The 20,126-nt window shown below is 45.5% G+C and overlaps 1 protein-coding gene across 3 annotated transcripts in view; it reads left to right on the forward strand.

Annotated features, from left to right (window-relative positions):
- Positions 1 to 20,126, forward strand: part of NOS1 (nitric oxide synthase 1) — a 231,872-nt gene that overhangs the window by 162,859 nt on the left and 48,887 nt on the right. For all 3 annotated transcript variants that reach the window (XM_064379759.1, XM_064379761.1, XM_064379760.1), the window contains exons 8-13: positions 2,670 to 2,811; positions 5,130 to 5,269; positions 10,738 to 10,912; positions 14,173 to 14,274; positions 17,788 to 17,982; positions 19,148 to 19,233. In XM_064379759.1, coding sequence (XP_064235829.1) covers positions 2,670 to 2,811; positions 5,130 to 5,269; positions 10,738 to 10,912; positions 14,173 to 14,274; positions 17,788 to 17,982; positions 19,148 to 19,233 — 840 coding nt within the window. The remainder of the gene's footprint in view (positions 1 to 2,669; positions 2,812 to 5,129; positions 5,270 to 10,737; positions 10,913 to 14,172; positions 14,275 to 17,787; positions 17,983 to 19,147; positions 19,234 to 20,126) is intronic.

Genomic DNA, 20,126 nt, shown 5'->3' on the forward strand with positions numbered 1-20,126 from the left:
CAGATGTGTCTTTACTGTAAGAAGGAAATGGTGTTTGCTAGTTTTCTGAGTTCCCTAGTAAGAAAAGGGCCTGTAGTCTAAAACTGCGCCTGCGTGAGGAATTGATGTGTAGATCTTTTTCCCAAGACAAGTCTTTTTCAAGAGACCTCATCCCTTAAAGAATATCAGAGAACCCTCCTGTGGGTCTGGACCTGGTCAAGGTTAGGCCTTCAAGGAGTTTATGGGCTCTTCTGGTGGATTTCTCTCTCTCTCTCTCTCTCTTTTTTTTTTTTTGAGACAGGGTCTTGCTCTGCCACCCAGGCTGGAATACAGTGGCTCGATCTTGGAGCAACAGAGCCTGGGCAACAGAGCAAGACTCCATCTCAAAAAAAAAAAAAAAATGAGTGGACTGTGCCAGAGTGTGCCTGTCTGTAGTCCCAGCTATTTGGGAGGCTGGGTTGGGAGTATTGCTTGAATCCAGGAGGTGGAGGTTGCAGTGAGAGCCGAGCTTGCACCACTGCACTCCAGCCTGAGTGACAGAGTGAGACTGTCTCAAAAAAAAAAAAAGTAAGAGGGGAAAGACAGCAAGAGAGAAGAGATGGAGAGATACAGGTTCACACTGTGCTTGGGGAAGCAGGAGAGTAGAGGCATAGATGTGTGTTCTAGTTCCTCTGTTGGTCTCAGTTTCTACACATAGCGTAGGCATCACACCCGGCTCTCTGTGTGTGATTCTGGTGTTTCGAAACATACTTTTTAAATATACACATTACACAAACGCCCTTTATTTGATGTTCAACCAGAGAAACAGCGATGTGTTTTAGTGCTGGAGGGAAAACTGTTTGACTCACTCTGCGTTCATCTCCAAGATGGTGCCTCTGTTAAGAGATCTTGAAGAGCATCTTTGACTCTCTGTGATTTTGGCCTTCAGCCTGGATTCTAGACTCACCCTCAGCTGTGATGCATCACCCCCGCAGAATTACATGCTACATTGTCTTGTGTAAGAGAGTAAGACCTAAAAACGATGCTCAGAAAGAAGGCCCTATGAAGCTAGATGAGACAGGGGTTGCTGTGTGGAGGGGGCGGATTTGAGTCAGGTCTTGAACTTGGACATAAAATGGAAGAGAGGAATTCCATCCAAGGGGATCAGCAGGGACAGGGTTCTGGACAGAAATGTATATGCAAGAAGATCTGTAAGCAATGAGTTGGACCTGAGATGTGATGTTTGTGTTGATACAAGAAGCCAGGACTGTGTTTCCATAGCCTGGGATGGGGGACCAGCCAGTCCAGCTGGCAAGAGCTCCTGCCGTGAGATAACACTGAACTACATGGTGAAAAAGTTATTTTCCTTTCCTTTTTTTTTTTTTTTTTTTTTTTGAGACAGAGTTTTACTCTTGTTGCCCAGGCTGGAGTACAATGGCACGATCTCGGCTCACTGAAACCTCTCCCTCCCGGGTTCAAGTGGTTTTCCTGCCTCAGACTCCCGAGTAGCTGGGATTATAGGTGCCCGTCACACCCAGCTAATTTTGTATTTTTAGTAGGGACAGGTTTCTCCATGTTGGTCAGGCTGGTCTTGAACTCCTGACATCAGGTGATCCACCTGCCTCGGCCTCCCAGAGTGCTGGGATTACAGACATGAGCCACCACGCCCGGCCCTTTCCTTTTATTTTTTTTCCAATCCTGATGATGATGCTGAGGAGAAAGGCTCAGTTGGGTGCTAAGACATTGTTAACACCTAACACTTGCTGATCTCCCTTTTAACAGAGAGATCCGGGCTCCAGATAGGACCTTCAGCAGACAACATCTTTCCACAATTAATAAAAGAATACAGCCTTCACTCTTTTCATTTGGGCAGGCGAGGCCAATGGCTGATAACCTGCAGTTTTCTTTTAAATAAATGTGAATGCAAATGCAAGCTGATTGCTTTTTAATCTTAAGTCTATAAACTTTGGTTTGGTAACGGGGGTGGGCAAAGTGGATGAGAATTAATGATGGCCGGGAGAAGACTGGAATTGGGACTCTGTAGTACATTCTTTCTTTTTTTTGAAATGGAGTCTCACTCTATCGCCAGGCTGGAGTGCAGTGCCACAATCTTGGCTCATTGCAAGCTCTGCCTCCCAGGTTCAAGCGATTCCCCTGCCTCAGCCTCCTGAGTAGCTGGGACTACAGGCGTGTACCACCATGCCCAGCTAATTTTTGTATTTTTAGTAGAGATGGGGTTTCACCATGTTGGCCAGGATGGTCTCGATCTCTTGACCTTGTGATCCACCCACCTCAGCCTCCCAAAGTGCTGGGATTACAGGCGTGAGCCACTTCACCCAGCCCATAGTACATTCTTACAGGGAAGCAAGGTCTGATGTTTCCCTGGAAATTACTGGCTGCAAAATAACTCTTTGGAAGACTGGCTTAGGTCAATATTATTTAAGTCTCCAGCTAGAGAGGGAGTCTTTCCTTCAACAAGGTGGCATGGGGCTTGTCACTCTCCACCCTTTTCCTCAGACCACAATTCCAATGGAGGAACAGAGCATGGCCTCTCCCTTCCAACCACTGCTTCATTGGTCCTGGGGACCTTGGCATGGAGGTGATCCACCCTGGGCTTCAAGCAGCTGTTGGCCTGGGTGGCACCGTGTTTAGTATGTTCCCACAGCACAAATCCCACCCTGATGCCAGGTGTTCCCCTCTCTCCACCACAGGTCGGCCATCACCATATTCCCCCAGAGGACAGATGGCAAGCATGACTTCCGAGTCTGGAACTCCCAGCTCATCCGCTATGCTGGCTACAAGCAGCCCGATGGCTCCACCCTGGGGGACCCAGCCAACGTGCAGTTCACAGAGGTGCGAGCATTTCTGCCCCCTACCCTGCCCCATCTTGGGCTCTTATGTCCCCAGACTTTTACCCACAGACTTTTTTGGGTTTAATACTATCATCACAAGGAGAGCTGCCAATGGAGTAGTTTACTCTTCTCCAAACCTACTTCTCCATCAGGCTGTTCCCCATTCTAGTTCTTTTACAGCTGGTCATTTGGTCACTTTCATGCCTTTAACTCACTCGGCCCTCCTGATGGGAACTGTTGTCCCATGTCACAGATGGGTAGACTGAGTCTCACCAAGGCCAAGTGAGTCATTCAAGACTGCTAAATGAGTAAAGAAGAAAAGCTAGAACTACAGTCTAAATCTCTTGCCTCTCACCAGGAAGGTAAGAGCCAAGAAATGGAAGACATATCTGGTATCCACTTTTTCTGAGTTAGGAGATATGTCAGTTTCATATCATTCATTCATTCATTTGTTGATACAACAACGTGAGCCACCCAACCCTTTGAGTATGCTTGACTTTGCCTGTCACCAGCATTACCACAGTTACTGGTAGCCCAAGTCAATTCACAAAAGCCACCAGGAAAGTGACTACCACCATCTCCATGCCCTGAGTTCCTTCCAGGTGGTAGTGCGGGCAGGTAGTGCAGGTAAAGCATGGTAGCTTATATGGACCACACCCACATGACAGCACAGGCACATCTCGTGTTTAGAATGATCTAAGGCACACAGGCCTGCTGCCACCTTTTTTAAAATCACCTAACTCATGCCCCGCTGCATTTCACGGTTGTCCTTTGCTCAAGCCCATCCCCGGTGGTACCTCCTCGAAGACACAGTTGGCAAGGCTAAGGGCTGCTCCACTCCCTCCTGGCTGCTGGCTTCATTTGCATGTGGCTTTTCTTATGAAAATGTTATTCTCATGAGGAGGGGGCTGTAACCAGGGCAACCAGGAACTGCACCTGTGCCGTTTTAGAGGCAGCCAGACTCAGACTCCCTGCTCCACTTGGCTGAGCTCTAACTGTGTACTTGGCTGACCTTGTCCTCGTGGTCACAAGAACATAAACGCCCCAACCTCTTCCTTTGGCTCTATCTCTAGAAACCTTGCTGAGCGGGACGTGTTCTCCTGTGCCATGATTTAGTGCTTCCTCTTTTTACTAAGCACAAAGAATCGTTCCAAACCTAACCATGTAATTTTACCTTTTGAAACTCTCTAACCCTACCCTGTCTAATAGGGACAAAATGTGGCTGTTGATCACTCGAAATGTGACTGGTCCCAGTTGAGATGTGCCTTAAAAGAAAATATACACTGGATCTCGAAGACTGGATCCAAAAAAGAGAGGAAAAGAACTCATTGATCATTTTTAGTGTTGAAACAGTAATAATGTGGATACATTAGGGTAATATATTTATTAACAAATTAATTGATTCACTGGATTAATAAGCATATTTTAAATTTCAATATTAAATATATTGTTTCAATACACTCATATTAATTATTAATAAATTAAAGTTGATATTAATGTATTATTTGACATATTATTGGATTAATAAGTGTGTTATATATTTAATTTTAATGTCAAATATATAATTTGAATATATTGATAGTAATATTTTAAGATACTATTAATAAATTAATATTAATATCAAGGACACTGTTGAACTTTATTTAAGATGATATATTATTAAAACCATTTTCTCCCATGATTTGAAGAAGACTAGCAAAAAAAGAGCTAAAATCAAAATGATTTTCACCTGTTGTTTTTTTCTAATGTGGCTTCTAGAAAATTTTAGTTACTTACGTGGCTTGCATTATATTTTTATTGGACAGTCACTCTAACAAATGCATCATATATGATAACTCTAATACATCTGCCTTCATCAGATTCAGCAGGTTTTCTTTGTATCTTATCCTATTATTAATGCAAACACGGAGCTGGCAGCCTGCAGATGCACTTGTTAGTCAGATTCAGCCCTTGCCCTCTGGGAATTCCAGTGGGCAGGGAAGACCCTGAAAACAAAGCTCAGTGCTAGAGGAAGGGTTTGCCCTCTGTCCTGTGGGCCCATGAGAAGTCATGCTAGTTACTAGGTCAGTGCAAAAGTAATTGTGGTTTTTGCTATTGAAAGTAATGGCAAAAACCGTAATTACTTTTGCACCAAGCTAATACATGGTGCTATCAGGGAGAACTTTATAAAGGAGGTGATGTGGCCAAGAGCCTCCAGAGAAAATGTCTCCTGGGGGCTTGCATTTGGACCTCTATCCACCCCACTCCCGCTTCCCACATAAGGGTTGTGTTTGTACGGTCTGGGGTACAGTGGCATTACTTGGCCGGGTCTGCTTGCAGATTTGCATACAGCAGGGCTGGAAACCCCCGAGAGGCCGCTTCGATGTCCTTCCACTCCTGCTTCAGGCCAACGGCAATGACCCCGAGCTCTTCCAGATTCCTCCAGAGCTGGTGTTGGAAGTTCCCATCAGGCACCCCAAGTAAGAGGGATGGGCAAGGGGTGAGAGAGGGTGAGTGGGTTTGCCCAGTGCCCCTCTCTGCCCAGCCCCATCCCCCCGGGTTTCTTTCTAGCCGAGACGGAAGCTGAAAGGGGAAAGGGGGGCTTGGTTTTGGTCCTCACTGTGGGCTTGGGCAGAATGGGTTCCCTCAAGACGCAAAAAGTCCTCTTTGACCAGCCTGGGGACCACTACCTTTTCTGAATCATCTCACTCCTGAGCCATCAACAAGAACATGCCTCTTTTCCAGCCCTAAGTGTTGAAAGAGCAGAAGCACCATGCTGTCTGTTGTGAGCACACTTTTTCTTTCTTTTTCTTTTTCTTTTTTTTTTTTGAGACAGAGTCTGCTGCTTTTGCCCAGGCTGGAATGCAGTGGCACAAACGTGACTCATTGCAGCCTCAATTTGCTGAGCTCAAGTGATCCTCCCACCTCAGCCCCTCCACGTCGCTGTGATTACAGCCACACATCACCATGCTTGGCTAATTTTTGTAATTTTTGTAGAGATAGGGTTTTGCCATGTTATCCAGGCTGGTCTTGAACTCCTGGGCTCAAGTAATCCTCCCGCTTCAGCCTCCCAAAGTGCTGGCTTTACAGGCATGAGCCACTTCACTGGCCCACATTTTCAATTGAGAGAACTGTTTAAAACAGTTGATTCACAGTATGGAGTCACCGCAGCAGGGACAGGCAGGTGACCCCACAGAGCCTCACATGGCAAAGAGGATGAGGAAGGCGAACATCAAACAGAAGAGCCCCATGGCCTCAGACAAGGCAAAGCCCAGAATGGCGTAGGAGAAGAGCTGCTTGAGAGACGGGTTCCTGGAATAGCCACAGTTGAATAGTTACACATTCAACTTTATATGTATATATATATATATATACACCAGTATACCAGTGTATATATATAAATATATATAAGACAGGCAATAACAAATTCTGAAGAAGATATGGAGAAAAAGGAACCCTTGCACACTGTTGGTGGGAATGTAAATTAGTATACCCACTATGGACAACAGTTTGGAGGTCCTCAAAAAGCTAAAAAGGGAGCTACCATATGATCCAGCAATCCCACTGCTGGGTATATACCCAAGAGAAAGGAAACCAGTATGTCTAAGAGATATCTGCACTCCTGTGTTTGTTGTAACACTGTTTACAATAGCTGCAACACTAAGGAAGCAACTGAAGTGTCCATCAACAGATGTCTAGATAAAGAAAATGTGGTACAGATACACAACGAAGTACTATTCAGCCATAAAAAAGGATGAGATCCAGTCATTTGCAACAACGTGGATGGAACAGGAGATCATTACGTTAAGTGAAATAAGGCAGGCAGAGGAAGACAAACATCACGTGTTCTTACTTATTTGTGGGATCTAAAAATCAAGACAATAGAACTCATGGATGTAAAAGGTAGAAGGATGGTTACCAGAGGCTGGGAAGGGGTAGTGGAGGGAGTGAGGGGAAGATGGGGACCGTTAAGATGTACAAAAATATAGAGACTGGGCATGGTGGCTCACACCTGTAATTCCAGCACTTTGGGAGGCCGAGGCAGGAGGATCACCTGAGGTCAGGAGTGTGAGATCAACATGTCAAAAACCCCATCTCTACTGAAAATACAAAAATTCCTTGGGCATGGTGGCATGTGCCTATAATCCCAGCTACTTGGGAGGCTGAGACAGGAGAATTGCTTGAACCTGGGAGGCAGATGTTGCTGTGAGTCCAGATTGTGCCACTGCCCTCCAGCCTGGGCTACAGACTCCGTCTCAAAAAAAAAAAAAAAAAAGTAGGAAGAATGAATACAACCTATTATTTGAAAGCACAACAGGGTGACTATAGTTAATAATAACGTAATTGTGCATTTTTTAAAAAAGAGTGTAATTGGATTATTTGTAACTCAAAGGATAACTGCTTGAGGGGATGGATACCCCATTCTCCACGATGTGCTTATTTTCCAAGATGTTCTTATTTCACATTACATGCCTGTATCAAAACATCTCATCTTCCCCATAAACAAGCCTGCTATGTATTCATAAAAATTAAAAATAATGACTAAAAAACTCTACAGGACCTGGTGAGGATCAAGTTCAAAAGGGATTTGGAGTCATGAAGTTGCTGCAAGACCTCAGGCCAGCAACACAAACAGCATTTGCCCTTTGAGGGTGAAGGACATCTACTGTGAGTCAGTAGACTCAAACCTAGGATTGAATAAAATCAAGGGGGGTTGCTAACACACTCAATAATAAACAAGATAAATATAAGAATGCAATATTTTTAAAATCAAAATTAATGTTTTATTTGTCTAATTGATATATAATAATTGTATATATTCTTGAGATACATAATGATGTCTTAATACATGTATAGTGATCAGGTCAGTGTAATTAACACGCTCATTGTCTCACACACTTATCTTTTCTATTGGAAACATTCAATGTCCTTTCTTCTAGCTGTTTGAAAATGTATATTAATGTTAACTATAGTTGTCCTACAGTGGTGTAGAACTCTAGAACTTATTCCTATCTAGCTGTAATTTTGTATCCTTTAACAAATTGCTTCCAATTCCCCCTTCTCCCCACCCTACCCAGCCTCCAGCATGCTCTGTTCTGCTTTTTACTTCTATGAGATCAACATTTTTTTAGCTTCCACCTATGAGTGAGAATATTCAGTGTTTAACTGAAATACTAAACACTGAATATTCAATGTTTCTGGTTCATTACACTTAACATAATGTCCTCCAGTTCCATCCAAGTTGCTGTGAGTACCATGGTTTCATTCTTTTTTATAGCTGAGTGGTATTCCAGTGTAGATATAGATATAATTAATTTGGAGTTCATGACTCCAAATTTCTTTTGAACTTGATCCACACCAGACCTGGTAGAGTTTTTTTTTTTAATTATTACTTTTAATTTTTGTGGGTACATTGTAGGTGTATATATTTATGGGGTACATGAGATGTTTTGATATAAGCATGCAATGTGAAATAAGCACATCATGGACAATGGGGTATCCATCCCTCAAGCATTTATCCTTTGAGTTATAGACAATCAAATTACACTCTTTAAGTTACTTTAAAACATACAATTACATTATAAAGTATAGTCAATATATATAGTATTTATATATATAGATGTGTGTGTGTGTGTATATATATATATATATAAATCACACATTTTCTTTATCCATTCATCTGTTAGACACCTAGGTTGGTTCCATATCTTGGCTACTGTGAATAGTGCTGCAATAAACACAGGGGTGTAGATATCACTTTAACATACTGATTTCCTTTCCTTTTTTTTTTTTTTTTTTGAGACAGTCTCACTGTGTTGCCCAGGCTGGAGTGCAGTAGCACCATCTTGACTCACTGCAACCTCTGCCTCCTGGGTTCAAGCCATTCTCCTGTGTCAGCCTCCCAAGTAGCTGGGACTACAGATGCACACCACCATGCCCGGCTGATTTTTTTGTATTTTTAGTAGAGACAGGGTTTCACCATGTTGGTCAGGCTGGTCTCAAATCCCTGACTGCAAATGACCTGCCTGCCTCGGCCTCCCAAAGTGCTGGGATTACAGGCATGAGCCATTGCGCCCGGCCTGATTTCCTTTCCTTTGGATAAGTGCCCACTGGTGGGATTGCTGGATCTCGTGATGGTTCTATTTGTAGTTTTCTGAGGAACTGCCATACAGTTCTGCATACTCCTGTACTAGCCAATATTCCCTCCAACAGTGGGAATAAGGGTTCCCTTTTCTCCGCAACCACGCCAGCATTTGTTATGTTTTGCCTTTTTATAATTGGCATCCTAACTGGGATGTGACGTTATCTCATTGTGGGTTTCATTTGCATATCCCTGATGATGAGTGATGTGGAGGCTTTTTTTCTGTATTTATTGGTTATCTGCCTTCTTTGGAGAAATGTCTGTTCAGAGCAAGTGCCCATTTTTTAATCCAGTTGTTTGGGTTTTTTTGCTTCTGAAATGTTTGAGTTCCTTGTATATTCTAGATATTAATCCCTTGGTGGATGAACAGTTTTCAAGTATTTTCTCCCATTCTTTAGGTTGTCTTTTCACTCTGTTGCTCATTTCTTTGCTGTGCAGAAATTTTTTCATTTAACATAATCCTGTGTGTTTATTTTTGCTTGTGTTGCCTGTGTTTTTGAGGTCTTATTCATAAAATCTTTTCCCAGACCAATATCCTGAAGCATTTCCCTGATGTTTTCTTCTAGGAGTTTTATAGTTTCTGGTCTCAAAGTTAATATTTCTAAAAAACAACACATGATGAACAGTATATCAACATTTTCAATAAAGATAGAATCCTGCTCAGGACTGAGATTAGAGTTAGATGAACGAGGTCTCATACAAGTGTAGGGTGGAATTCTACATTATTGTTCATATATATATATATATATATATATATATAAATTTTGATTTTTTTAATGTTGCATTACTTTCAAATACTGCATAAATAAATAATAGTATGAATCTTAATTCTTGGGTTTTTATTAGGTTAATGCAAAAGTAATTATGGTTTTTGCCGTTACTTTTAATGGCAAAAGTAAACTTAAGAGGGGGAAACCATTAGGTGGATGCAAAAGTAATTGCAAAAACCGCAACTACTTTTGCACAGACCTGTTAGCTTCCTCCAATTAAATTTTACACCCAAGGATAGTGCCACACCTGCCTCACCCTAGTCCCAGCCTTGGAGAGGAAGCAGGTGTCCCAAGGCTCCTGACACTGCCTGATATCTGGGAACTCACCCAGTTCCTTGTAGCCTACATTTATTCATTCATGTATTGGCCCATCCAACACAATTCACTGTTCCTCATGCAGGCTGGACATTGTGCTAGCTTTGGGGGCTGACTCAACCCCTGCCTTCACGGTGCTTATGATCTCAAGGAAGAGAAGCGCTTACATGCATAGTTACTCAAATACCACTTAATTTTAATAAAGTGCTGCAAATGAAAGGTATAGTGCCTAGGATGAAGTCATCTGACCCAGCTGGGCCTCAGGGAAGGCTTTTCAGAATAAGCCTCATTTTAGCTGAAAATTAAAGTATAAGTAAGAGCTGGAAGCACAGAAGGAAGGGAGAAGATTCCGAGAGGAAGGTGCTGTCTGTGCAAAGGCCCTGAGGTAGGAAGGTGCTCAGTTGGAGAATGGGGAGAGAGGTCCCCACACTTTGTCTTGGACTCACTTTCAGGGTGGGTTTGGGCGAGAAACGGCAGCCCAAGGCAGTAGTTTCCAGGCCTGGATATCCATCCAAAGCACCTGAGAAATATGTTTAAAATGTACATTCTCAGGCCCTAGCTGCAGAACCTGTGATTCCAGCAATCTGAAGCAGGGCCCAGGAGTCATATTCTGACCTTGTCAGTCCGAATCAGTCCCTGGCATTTCAGCATCTCTAGATTCAAACTGTCCCGCCCATGAGACACCTGCTCCAGGTGAGCTGGGCCCTGTTGCTCCCTGCAGGTTTGAGTGGTTCAAGGACCTGGGGCTGAAGTGGTACGGCCTCCCCGCCGTGTCCAACATGCTCCTGGAGATTGGCGGCCTGGAGTTCAGCGCCTGTCCCTTCAGTGGCTGGTACATGGGCACGGAGATTGGTGTCCGTGACTACTGTGACAACTCCCGCTACAATATCCTGGAGGTAAGGACCCTCTCTGGTCACCACAAGGGAAAAGCACACCACAGAGGCTGCCATCTCAGTAGTCCCCTTCCCCATGGCTGGGCTTGGTAGCTTGGAAACCTGAAGGGGTTAAATAGAATCGTAATCCCAGAGAAGCCCCTGGAAACACTGGGGACATCTGTGTCTTTAAGAACAATGAAAATAACAGCTTAGCCAGGCGTGATGGCAGGCTACTCAGAGGCTGAGGCAGGAGAATCGCCTGAGCCTGGGAGGCGGAGGTTGCGGTGAGCTGAGATCGCATCACTGCACTCCAGCCTGGGTGGCAGAGCAAGACTCAGAGACAGAGAGAGAGAAAAAGAGAGAGAGAGAGAGAGAGAGAAGGAGAGGAGGGAGGGAGGGAGAGAGAGAGGGGAGGGAGGGAGGGAGAGAGGAAGAGAGAGAAGGAAAGAAAGAGAGAGAGGGGGAGGGAGGGAAAGAGAGAGAGAAAAAAGGAAAGGAAAGGAGAAAGAAAGAAAATAACAGCAAACACACATAGCACATAGCACATAGCACATAGCACATAGCACATAGCACGTGCTAACACCATTCAAAGCACTGTTTCTGTGTTCCATCCTCATTTAATCCTCACCTGAACCTTGAGGTATGAGAATTCCCCTTCAACAGATGACAAGCTCAAGGTCATACAGCTAGCAGGCAGCAGGGCTGGGACGTGTCTGGTTTGACTTTATGGTCCAAGTTCATTACCACTCCACTCCACTGCCTCTTGGTCTTAAATCTTGTTAGAAGAGCTTGAGGATGACCGACAAACTCGGGACATATTTAGTGTCTTTTCTAAAAAACAAGGGAGGAGGGTTGGCAGTGGTTCCCCACTCTAAGCATTTCTCTGCGAGGGTCTGATTCTCTCCCGGGCTGAGTCATCCGTATCTACTAAAAAGTGCTGGAGCGGTGCTTCCTGAAGCCCAGCTTTGGTGAAAGCATCATGATTGCTGTGTTTTTGTCAGCAAATGTCTCTAACAACACTCTGCTGCTGTTGGATTTGTTTCAAAAGAGGGCACTGAGAAACAGAGAAGTTAAGTGCTGGGCCTGTGTCACACAGGAGGTAAGGCATGGAACCAAGATTAGAACCCAGAACCGAGCATTAGGTTTGTGTTGTTAAAAAGCCACTGGTGTCACTGTGGAAAATAGATGCCAGTGATCCTCAGCTTCACCACACAATGGCGTGTACCTGGGGGCTTCGTGATGCCCGGGTCCCATTCATCAGGGTTCTGATGTCGTAGGTCTGGGGTGGGCTCTGGGTATTTGCATTTTGCAAAGTTCCTCAGGAGATTCTTCTGAACAACCACTGATGCATGCAAATTTCTTTATTCTTTCTTTTTTTCTTTTTTTGGTTGGGGGGATGGAGTCTCACTCTGTCACCCAGGTTTGAATGCAGTGGTGCGATCTTGGCTCACTGCAACCTCCACCTCCTGGGTTTAAGCAATTCTCCTGCCTCAGCCTCCCAAGTAGCTGGGACTACAGGTACACGCACCACACCTGTCTATTTTTTTATTATTGTTTTTAGTAGAGACAGGGTTTCACCATGGTGGCCAGGCTGATCTCGAATTCCTGAGCTCAGCTGATCCACCCACATTGGCCTCCCAAAATGCTGGGATTACAGGGGCGAGCCACCACGCCCAGCCTAAACAACGACTAATACATGCAAACTTCTGTCAGGAAGGAAAAAACGTTGCAGGCAGTTTTCGTAGAGGTAGCTCAAGTTGCATTTGGGGATTATTTTTTAAACAGTTTTTTTTCCTGCAATTAATTTCTATTCTTTTTTTTATTTTTTATTTTTTATTGCATTTTAGGTTTTGGGGTACATGTGAAAAACATGCAAGGTTGTTGCATAGGTGCATACGTGGCAGTGTGATTTGCTGCCTTCCTCCCCTTCACCCATATCTGGCATTTCTCCCCATGCTATCCCTCCCCAACTCCCCACCCCCCCGCTGTCCCCCCCCCCAACAACAGACCCCGTGTATAGTGCTCCCCTTCCTGTGTCCATGTGTTCTCCTTGTTCAACACCCGTGTTGTAGAATTAACAGTAGCAGCATGACTGGCTATACACACGTTCCTCTCTCATGCACTGACTCCAGTTGTGTAGGTATTCATGGAAATCAGCATCATATTTCTTACTTCCCACAAATGTGTCACTGATAGCGAACCCAAGCAGAACCTAATGCCTCAGCCTCAAAGAGTGAGTTAATAAGTCTGCTCTCTGATCTCTGCTTACATTTCAGTTGCAAAAAATAGTCTCCGGGTAACTGAAATGAGCCTCTCTCCCACCCGACCCTCCAATTCCACCTGCCATTATGTATAAACATTGACAGCTGGGTCTGGGAGCAGTTTACCCAAGCCCAAGAAATTGCTTCATTCTAGCCCCATAATGAGACCTGGGTTCCCACCAGTGACTAGTATTGACAGCAGAAGTGCAAAGCAGGCTTTAATTAATGCACTTGCTGTTGGGTCTTCCCTGCTCCTGACACCAGCTCCTGCTTCTGCCTTAGCTATAACATGCATGTCATGGGTTCCTTTTTTTTGCAAGTAATTTTGCCAAAGGCTTCAGCTGCTTGGAGAGCAGCTCTGAGGTTTTGTACATTAGCCATCTCCCTGGGCTCCAGCTCTGAGACTAGCTGCTTCTGTGGATGTTGGACAAGTCGAGGCACCTCTCTAAGCCTCGGTTTTCTTATCTGTCAGATGGAGTCTGGCAGGGGCCTCATGAGCTCAAAACACAAATGGCCTAAATTCTAAGTTGTGACCTCTCTGCGGGTAGAGTAGGATGGATGAAGAGCTTTTCCCACTACAAAGCAGGTGATGCACTCACAGATCTAGATCTCTGTTAAAATGCTCCAGAGGCTAGGCGTGGTGGTGCACACCTGTAATCCCAGCACTTTGGGAGGCTGAGGCGGGCGGATCACCTGAGGTCAGGAGTTCGAGACCATCCTGGCCAACATGTTGAAACCCTGTCTCTACTAAAAATACAAAAAAATAGCCAGCCATGATGGCAGGCACCTGTAGTCCCAGCTACTCAGGAGGCTGAGGCAGGAGAATCGCTTGAACCCAGGAAGGGGAGGTTGCAGTGAGCCAAGACTACACCACTGCACTACAGCCTGGACAACAGAGTGAGACTCCATTTAAAAAAAAGAAAAGAAAAGAAATTCTTTCATGCCACTAGCCCTGCCCATCTTCTATCTGAAATCCAGAGATACCCCAGCCTGTAAATCTGTGTTTCCTTCCTCTTTCAGGAAGTGGCCAAAAAGATGAACTTAGACATGAGGAAGACATCCTCCCTGTGGAAGGACCAGGCACTGGTGGAGATCAATATCGCAGTTCTCTACAGCTTCCAGGTAACACCAGGGCCTGCACCACCAGGGGCAAGCCTCAAATGGGAGCTCAAACCTTTCAGAGCCTTGGTGCAGAGGGTCAAGAGACCTCACTACCAGCCACCACCCTTGGGGGGATTGTGTCCAGGAGCATGGTCTATATTCCATCCTGCATGCCCTCCTCTCCAGTGTGGACCTTGGGTGGAGACCATTTGATGAAGAGATGAACAGATGTTGGCAGGGGGAGGGGGAGTGTTCTGTCTTGTTGCTTAGAGTTCCTTAGAATTCAAACAAGAGGCATTCTCTGTCTTGTCATCTCTTAGGGCCTCAGATTATCACATAACAGAGACAAATACTCTTCAACATCATCAGAAACATATAGAGTCCTAAATGCATGAGGCTGTGCTAAATGGCATTGTAGCAGGATGGCTGGAAAATGTATCAGCTAAGTCACAACACTTTTTTTTTGAGACAGACTTTCACTCTTGTCACCCAGACTGGAGAGCAGTGGCATGATCTTGGCTCACTGCAACCTCTGCCTCCCGGGTTCAAGCAATTCTCCTGCCTCAGCCTCCTGAGTAGCTGGGATTACAGGTGCCCGCCACTATGCCCAGCTAATTTTTGTATTTTTAGTAGAGACAGGGTTTCAACATGTTGGCCAGGCTGGTCTTGAACTCCTGAGTTCGGGTGATCCACCCACCTCAGAATCCCAAAGTGCCACGCCCGGCCACCACAACACTTTTGAGAGCCAGAGGGGGATGCTAGTAGTAACTATGCCAGGACAATGGGCATCAAATAGGATTCTTCTGGCCCAACCAGGAGACCTGGAGAATAGAAGTTGCTGTCTATAATAGGGACCATCACTATCTTCTGGGGTCTTCCAGTCTGGGCAGCTAGACCCCCGTACATGCACGTGAGAGGCACACACGGCCAGCAGAATTAAGGTATTAAATCAAGCCGTGGGTGGATAGGAATAGAAGCCATAGGTCCCCATGTCAGATGTGGATGGAGTGGGTGCACTGAGGAATGTCAAAGGGAAGGGAAAAGTTGAGACAGAGCAAGAGGGAAAGTGGCCACCTCCCTTCTCTCTTAACCAGAGAGAATGAGGTTTCAGGAGCATGGCATATGGCCTGATGAACTGGTATGAAGTCTGTCAAGCCAGAGACAATAGGGATGTGAGTGAGATGAATAATGAAAACTAGCTGGGCGCAGTGGCTTATGCCTGTAATCCCACGACTTTGGGAGGCTGAGGTGGGCGGATCACCTGAGGTCAGGAGTTCGAGACTAGCCTGGCCAACAGGGTGAAACCCTGTCTCTACTAAAAATAAAAAATTAGCCAGGCATGGTGGTGCATGCCTGTAATCCCAGCTACTCAGAGGATGAGGCAGGAGAATCACTTGAACTTGGGAGATGGAGGTTGCAGTGAGCTGAGATCAGGCCACTATACTCCAGCCTGGGTGACAAGAGCAAGAGTCCATCTCAAAAACAAAAACAAAGATGAATAATGAAAACAGAAAAGTGCAGGAAGGGGACAAGGTGGGCAGAGAGAGAAAACATCGCTTGGACAAGATGTGAATTCAAACCCATCAACCACAGCAGGCCCCAGGGCCAGCTTTCCCTGACAGCCAGTCCACCCCCACCCATCTCAGCTGTGATGGACTTGTTTTATTTCTTAATCGACTCATCTTTATTACTTAAAAATGTGTATTTTAAGATTTCATATCACCACTCTGAATGGAGAGCCAGCACTGTTTGCCATAAATATAAGGTAATTGTAATACTAAATATATAAACAAGCAAACACCAGGAGAACAAAATGGAGCAATCGTAGCTAGATACTTCCTCTTATTTACAAAAAGTGGGGGGGCAGTGGATGCAGTGGCTCACGCCTGTAATCCCAGCACTTTGAGAGGCCAAGGCAGGTGGATCGCTTGACGCCAGGAGTTTGAGACCAACCTGGGCAACACAGTGAGACCCTGCCTCTATAATAAATAACAAATAAAAAAAGAAGATATACAAATGATCAACAAACATGAAAAAATGCTCAGCATCACTAATTATCAGGAAAATGCAAATCAAAACCACAACGTGATACCACCGTACTCCTGTAAGAATGGCCATAAACAAAAAATAATAGATGTGGATGTGGATGCGGCGAAAAGGGAACACTTCTACACTGCTGGTGGGAATGGAAACTTGCACAATGACTACAGAAAACAATGTGGGGATTCCTTAAAGAACTAAAAGTAGGCCAGGCGTAATGGCTCATACCTGTAATCCCAGCACTTTGGGAGGCTGAGGCAGATGGATCGTTTGAGGTCAGGAGTTCAAGACCAGCCTGGCCAACATGGTGAAGCCTGTCTCTACTAAAAATACAAAACTTAGCCAGGCAGTAGTCCATGTGCCTGTAATCCCAGCTACTTGGGAGACTGAGGCAGGAGAATCGCTTCAGCCTGGAAGGCAGAGGTTGCGGTGAGCTGAGATTGTGCCACTACACTCCAGTCTGGGAGACAGAATGAGACCCTGTCTAAAAAAAAAGCAAAAAACTGAAAGTAGAACTACCTTTGATCCAGCAATCCCACTACTGGGTATTTACCCAGAGGCAAAGAAGTCATTATACAAAAAAGATACTTGCACACACATTTATAGCAGCACAGTTCGCAATTGCTAAAAATGTGGAACCAACCTAAATGCTCATCAGTCAACAAGTAAATAAACTGTGGTATGTGTGTGTATATATATGATTGACAAGAAAGGTGAGATATATATATATATATGATGGAATTTATATATATAAATTCATATATATATTCACAGTCTGAGCTGTGAATGTGGTTTCAACTCTTCTTCTCAGCCATATATATATATGTATGGGTAAACACATAAACAAGCAAACTACATATATATATATAAAATGCAATACTACTCAGCCATAAAAAGGAATGAATTCATGGCATTCACAGCAAGCTGCATGAGACTGGAGACTATTATTCTAGGTGAAGCAACTCAGGAATGAAAAACTAAACATCGTATATTCTCACTCATAAGTGGGAGCTAAGCAATGAGGATGCAAAGGCATAAGAATGACACAGTGGACTTTGGGGACTCAGGAGGAAAGTGTGGAAAGGGTGAGGAATAAAAGGCTACAAATCGGGTTCAGTGTGTACTGCTCAGGTGATGGGTGCACCAAAACCTCACAAATCACCACGCATGTAACCAAATAAATACCACCTGTTCCCCCAAAACCTAGAAAAATTTAAAAAGAAAGAAAAGTGTGGGGGGTGGGATGGGAGAGAGGAAGATTGGCAAGATCCACAGGAAAGGTGTTAAAGACGCCATACCACCAGACGAAGACTTTCTCCTGAGTCTAAGTAGAAGGACTGGATGAGAAACGCGAGGAGAATCACCGTTTCCGTTCACACTGCTCTAAACCAACTCAGGGACCTCCCTTTGGGAAATGCTGCTCTGTGGGGAAGGGAGTCCTCACAATACCCCAGCTTCTCATGCCTCCTGACCCCGTCCCCTCTCCTCCCACAGAGCGACAAAGTGACCATTGTTGACCATCACTCTGCCACCGAGTCCTTCATTAAGCACATGGAGAATGAGTATCGCTCCCGGGGAGGCTGCCCTGCCGACTGGGTGTGGATCGTGCCCCCCATGTCCGGAAGCATCACCCCTGTGTTCCACCAGGAGATGCTCAACTACCGGCTCACCCCCTCCTTCGAATACCAGGTCCTGCCCTGTCCCTGCCTCTTTTCATATTAAGTGTTCTGTGTCTGGTGGTCTGGTGTGTGTATCACATTTAGGGTCATTTCAACCCAGACTAGTGGTCTGGACACTCAATAGCCACATGTGGCTGCTGGCTACCATACAGGTCTAGCTGAAAGAACAGGAGAGACCGTATGAGGCTGACATGATGGCTCACGCCTGTAATCCCAGTAATTTGGGAGGTTGAGACAGGAGGGTGACTTGAGGCCAGGAGTTTCAGACCAGCCTGGGCAACATAGTGAGACCCCATCTCTAAAAAAAATTTTTTTTTAATTAGCAGGTTGGGCACGGTGGCTCACACCTGTGATCCCAGCACTTGGGGAGGCCAAGGCGGGTGGATCACCTGAGTCAAGAGTTCGAGATCAGCCTGGCCAACATGGCGAAACCCCATCTCTACTAAAAATATAAAAAATTAGCCTGGTGTGTGCCTGTAGTCCCAGCTACTCAAGGGGCCAAGGCAGGAGACTCACTTGAATCCAGAAGGTAGAGGTTGCAGTGAGCCAAGATCAAGCCAGTGCACTCTAGCCCGGGCAACAGAGTGAGATGAGAAATAAAGAAAGAGAGAAAGAGAGAGAAGGAAGAAAAGGAAGGAAGGAAGGAGGGAGGGAGAGAGGAAGGAAGGAAGGAGAGAGAAAGAAAGAAAGCTAGCTGAGTGTGGTGGTGCACACCTGTAGTCCCAGCTATTTGGGAGACCGAGATAGGAGGATCCCTTGAGCTAGGGAGGTCAGGGCTGCAGTGAGCTATGATCACACCACTGCACTCCAGCCTGGGCAACAGAGTGAGATCCCCATCTCTTGAGAGAGAGAGAAAGAGAGAGAGAGAGAGAGAGAGAGAGAGAGAGAGAGAGAGAGGAAATGAGAATGAGTAGTCAGGGGTCACAAGAAGAGAGTTTGAGAGGGACTGGGGGCCGAGGGGGAAGAGCCAGTAGGACACTGCCAAGGCCGGACCACCCACTGGGAAAGGACCCCACCCGCATCCCTACTCCCAAGGCGGTCACCACTGGGCAGAATTCTTCCCTTCAGGGGCTGAAGGTCAGGCAGCCACAGCCCCAAGGGGTCCTGAGCATCCCCAGCAGGAGCCAGCTGCCCTCACTGCAGTGAGTGACCATAGCCCTCTCCTCTCTTCCCAGCCTGATCCCTGGAACACCCACGTCTGGAAAGGCACCAACGGGACCCCCACAAAGCGGCGAGCCATCGGCTTCAAGAAGCTGGCAGAGTAAGTTTCCTGCAGTGGGCGAGTCAGGTGGATGTGCCCACAAACTCAGAGCTTGGAGGAGAGGAGAGGGCTGGGCAGATGCCTGTGCCCTCTGACCTCTCTGTAAGCGAGGGCACACGCCAGGCTAATCTTTTATATTTTTAGTAGAGATGGGGCTTTGCCATGTTGGCCAGGCTGGTCTCGAACTCCTGACTCAGGTGATTCACTCTGCCTTGGCCTCCCAAAGTACCGGGATCACAGGTGTGAGCCATCTTCTCCAGCCCCTGTGCCTTCTTTATATCTGAGTCTGAGCTGTGAATGTGGTTTCAACTCTTCTTCTCAGCCTCACTTTCCTCACCCCGGTTTCCTAAATTCTTGTCCTGGAGGCAGTGGTGTGTTGGCAAACCAGCCCTCCTAATAATAATAATAGTAATAGTAATACCTTGATTTTTTTTTTTGAGATGGAGTCTCTCTCTTGCCCAGGCTGGAGTACAATGGTGCAATCTCAGCTCACTGCAACCTCCATCTCCCAGGTTGAAGTGACTCTCCTGCCTCAGCCTCCAGAGTAGCTGGGATTACAGGTGCCCACCACTATGCCTGGCTAATTTTTATATTTTTAGTAGAGATGGGGTTTCACCATGTTGGCCAGGCTGGTCTCAATCTCCTTACCTGGTGATCTACCCACCTTGGCCTCCCAAAGTTATGGGATTACAGGTGTGAGCCACCATGCCCGGCCACCTTGATTTTAATATTTGCCAGTTTCCATAATGTAAATATTCTCCCTATGACCAATTCCTTCTTTTTCTTTCTTTCTTTCTTTTTCTTTTCTTTTTTTTCTCTCTCTTTCTCTTTTTTCTTTTCTTTTCTCTCTTTCTTTCCTTCCTTCCTTCCTTCCTTCTTTCTTTCTTTCTTTT

The sequence above is a fragment of the Aotus nancymaae genome, unplaced genomic scaffold, assembly GCF_030222135.1.
Source record: "Aotus nancymaae isolate 86718 unplaced genomic scaffold, 86718_ANA_hifiasm-v0.15.2.pri h1tg000021l, whole genome shotgun sequence".
Classification (NCBI taxonomy): Eukaryota; Metazoa; Chordata; class Mammalia; order Primates; family Aotidae; genus Aotus; species Aotus nancymaae.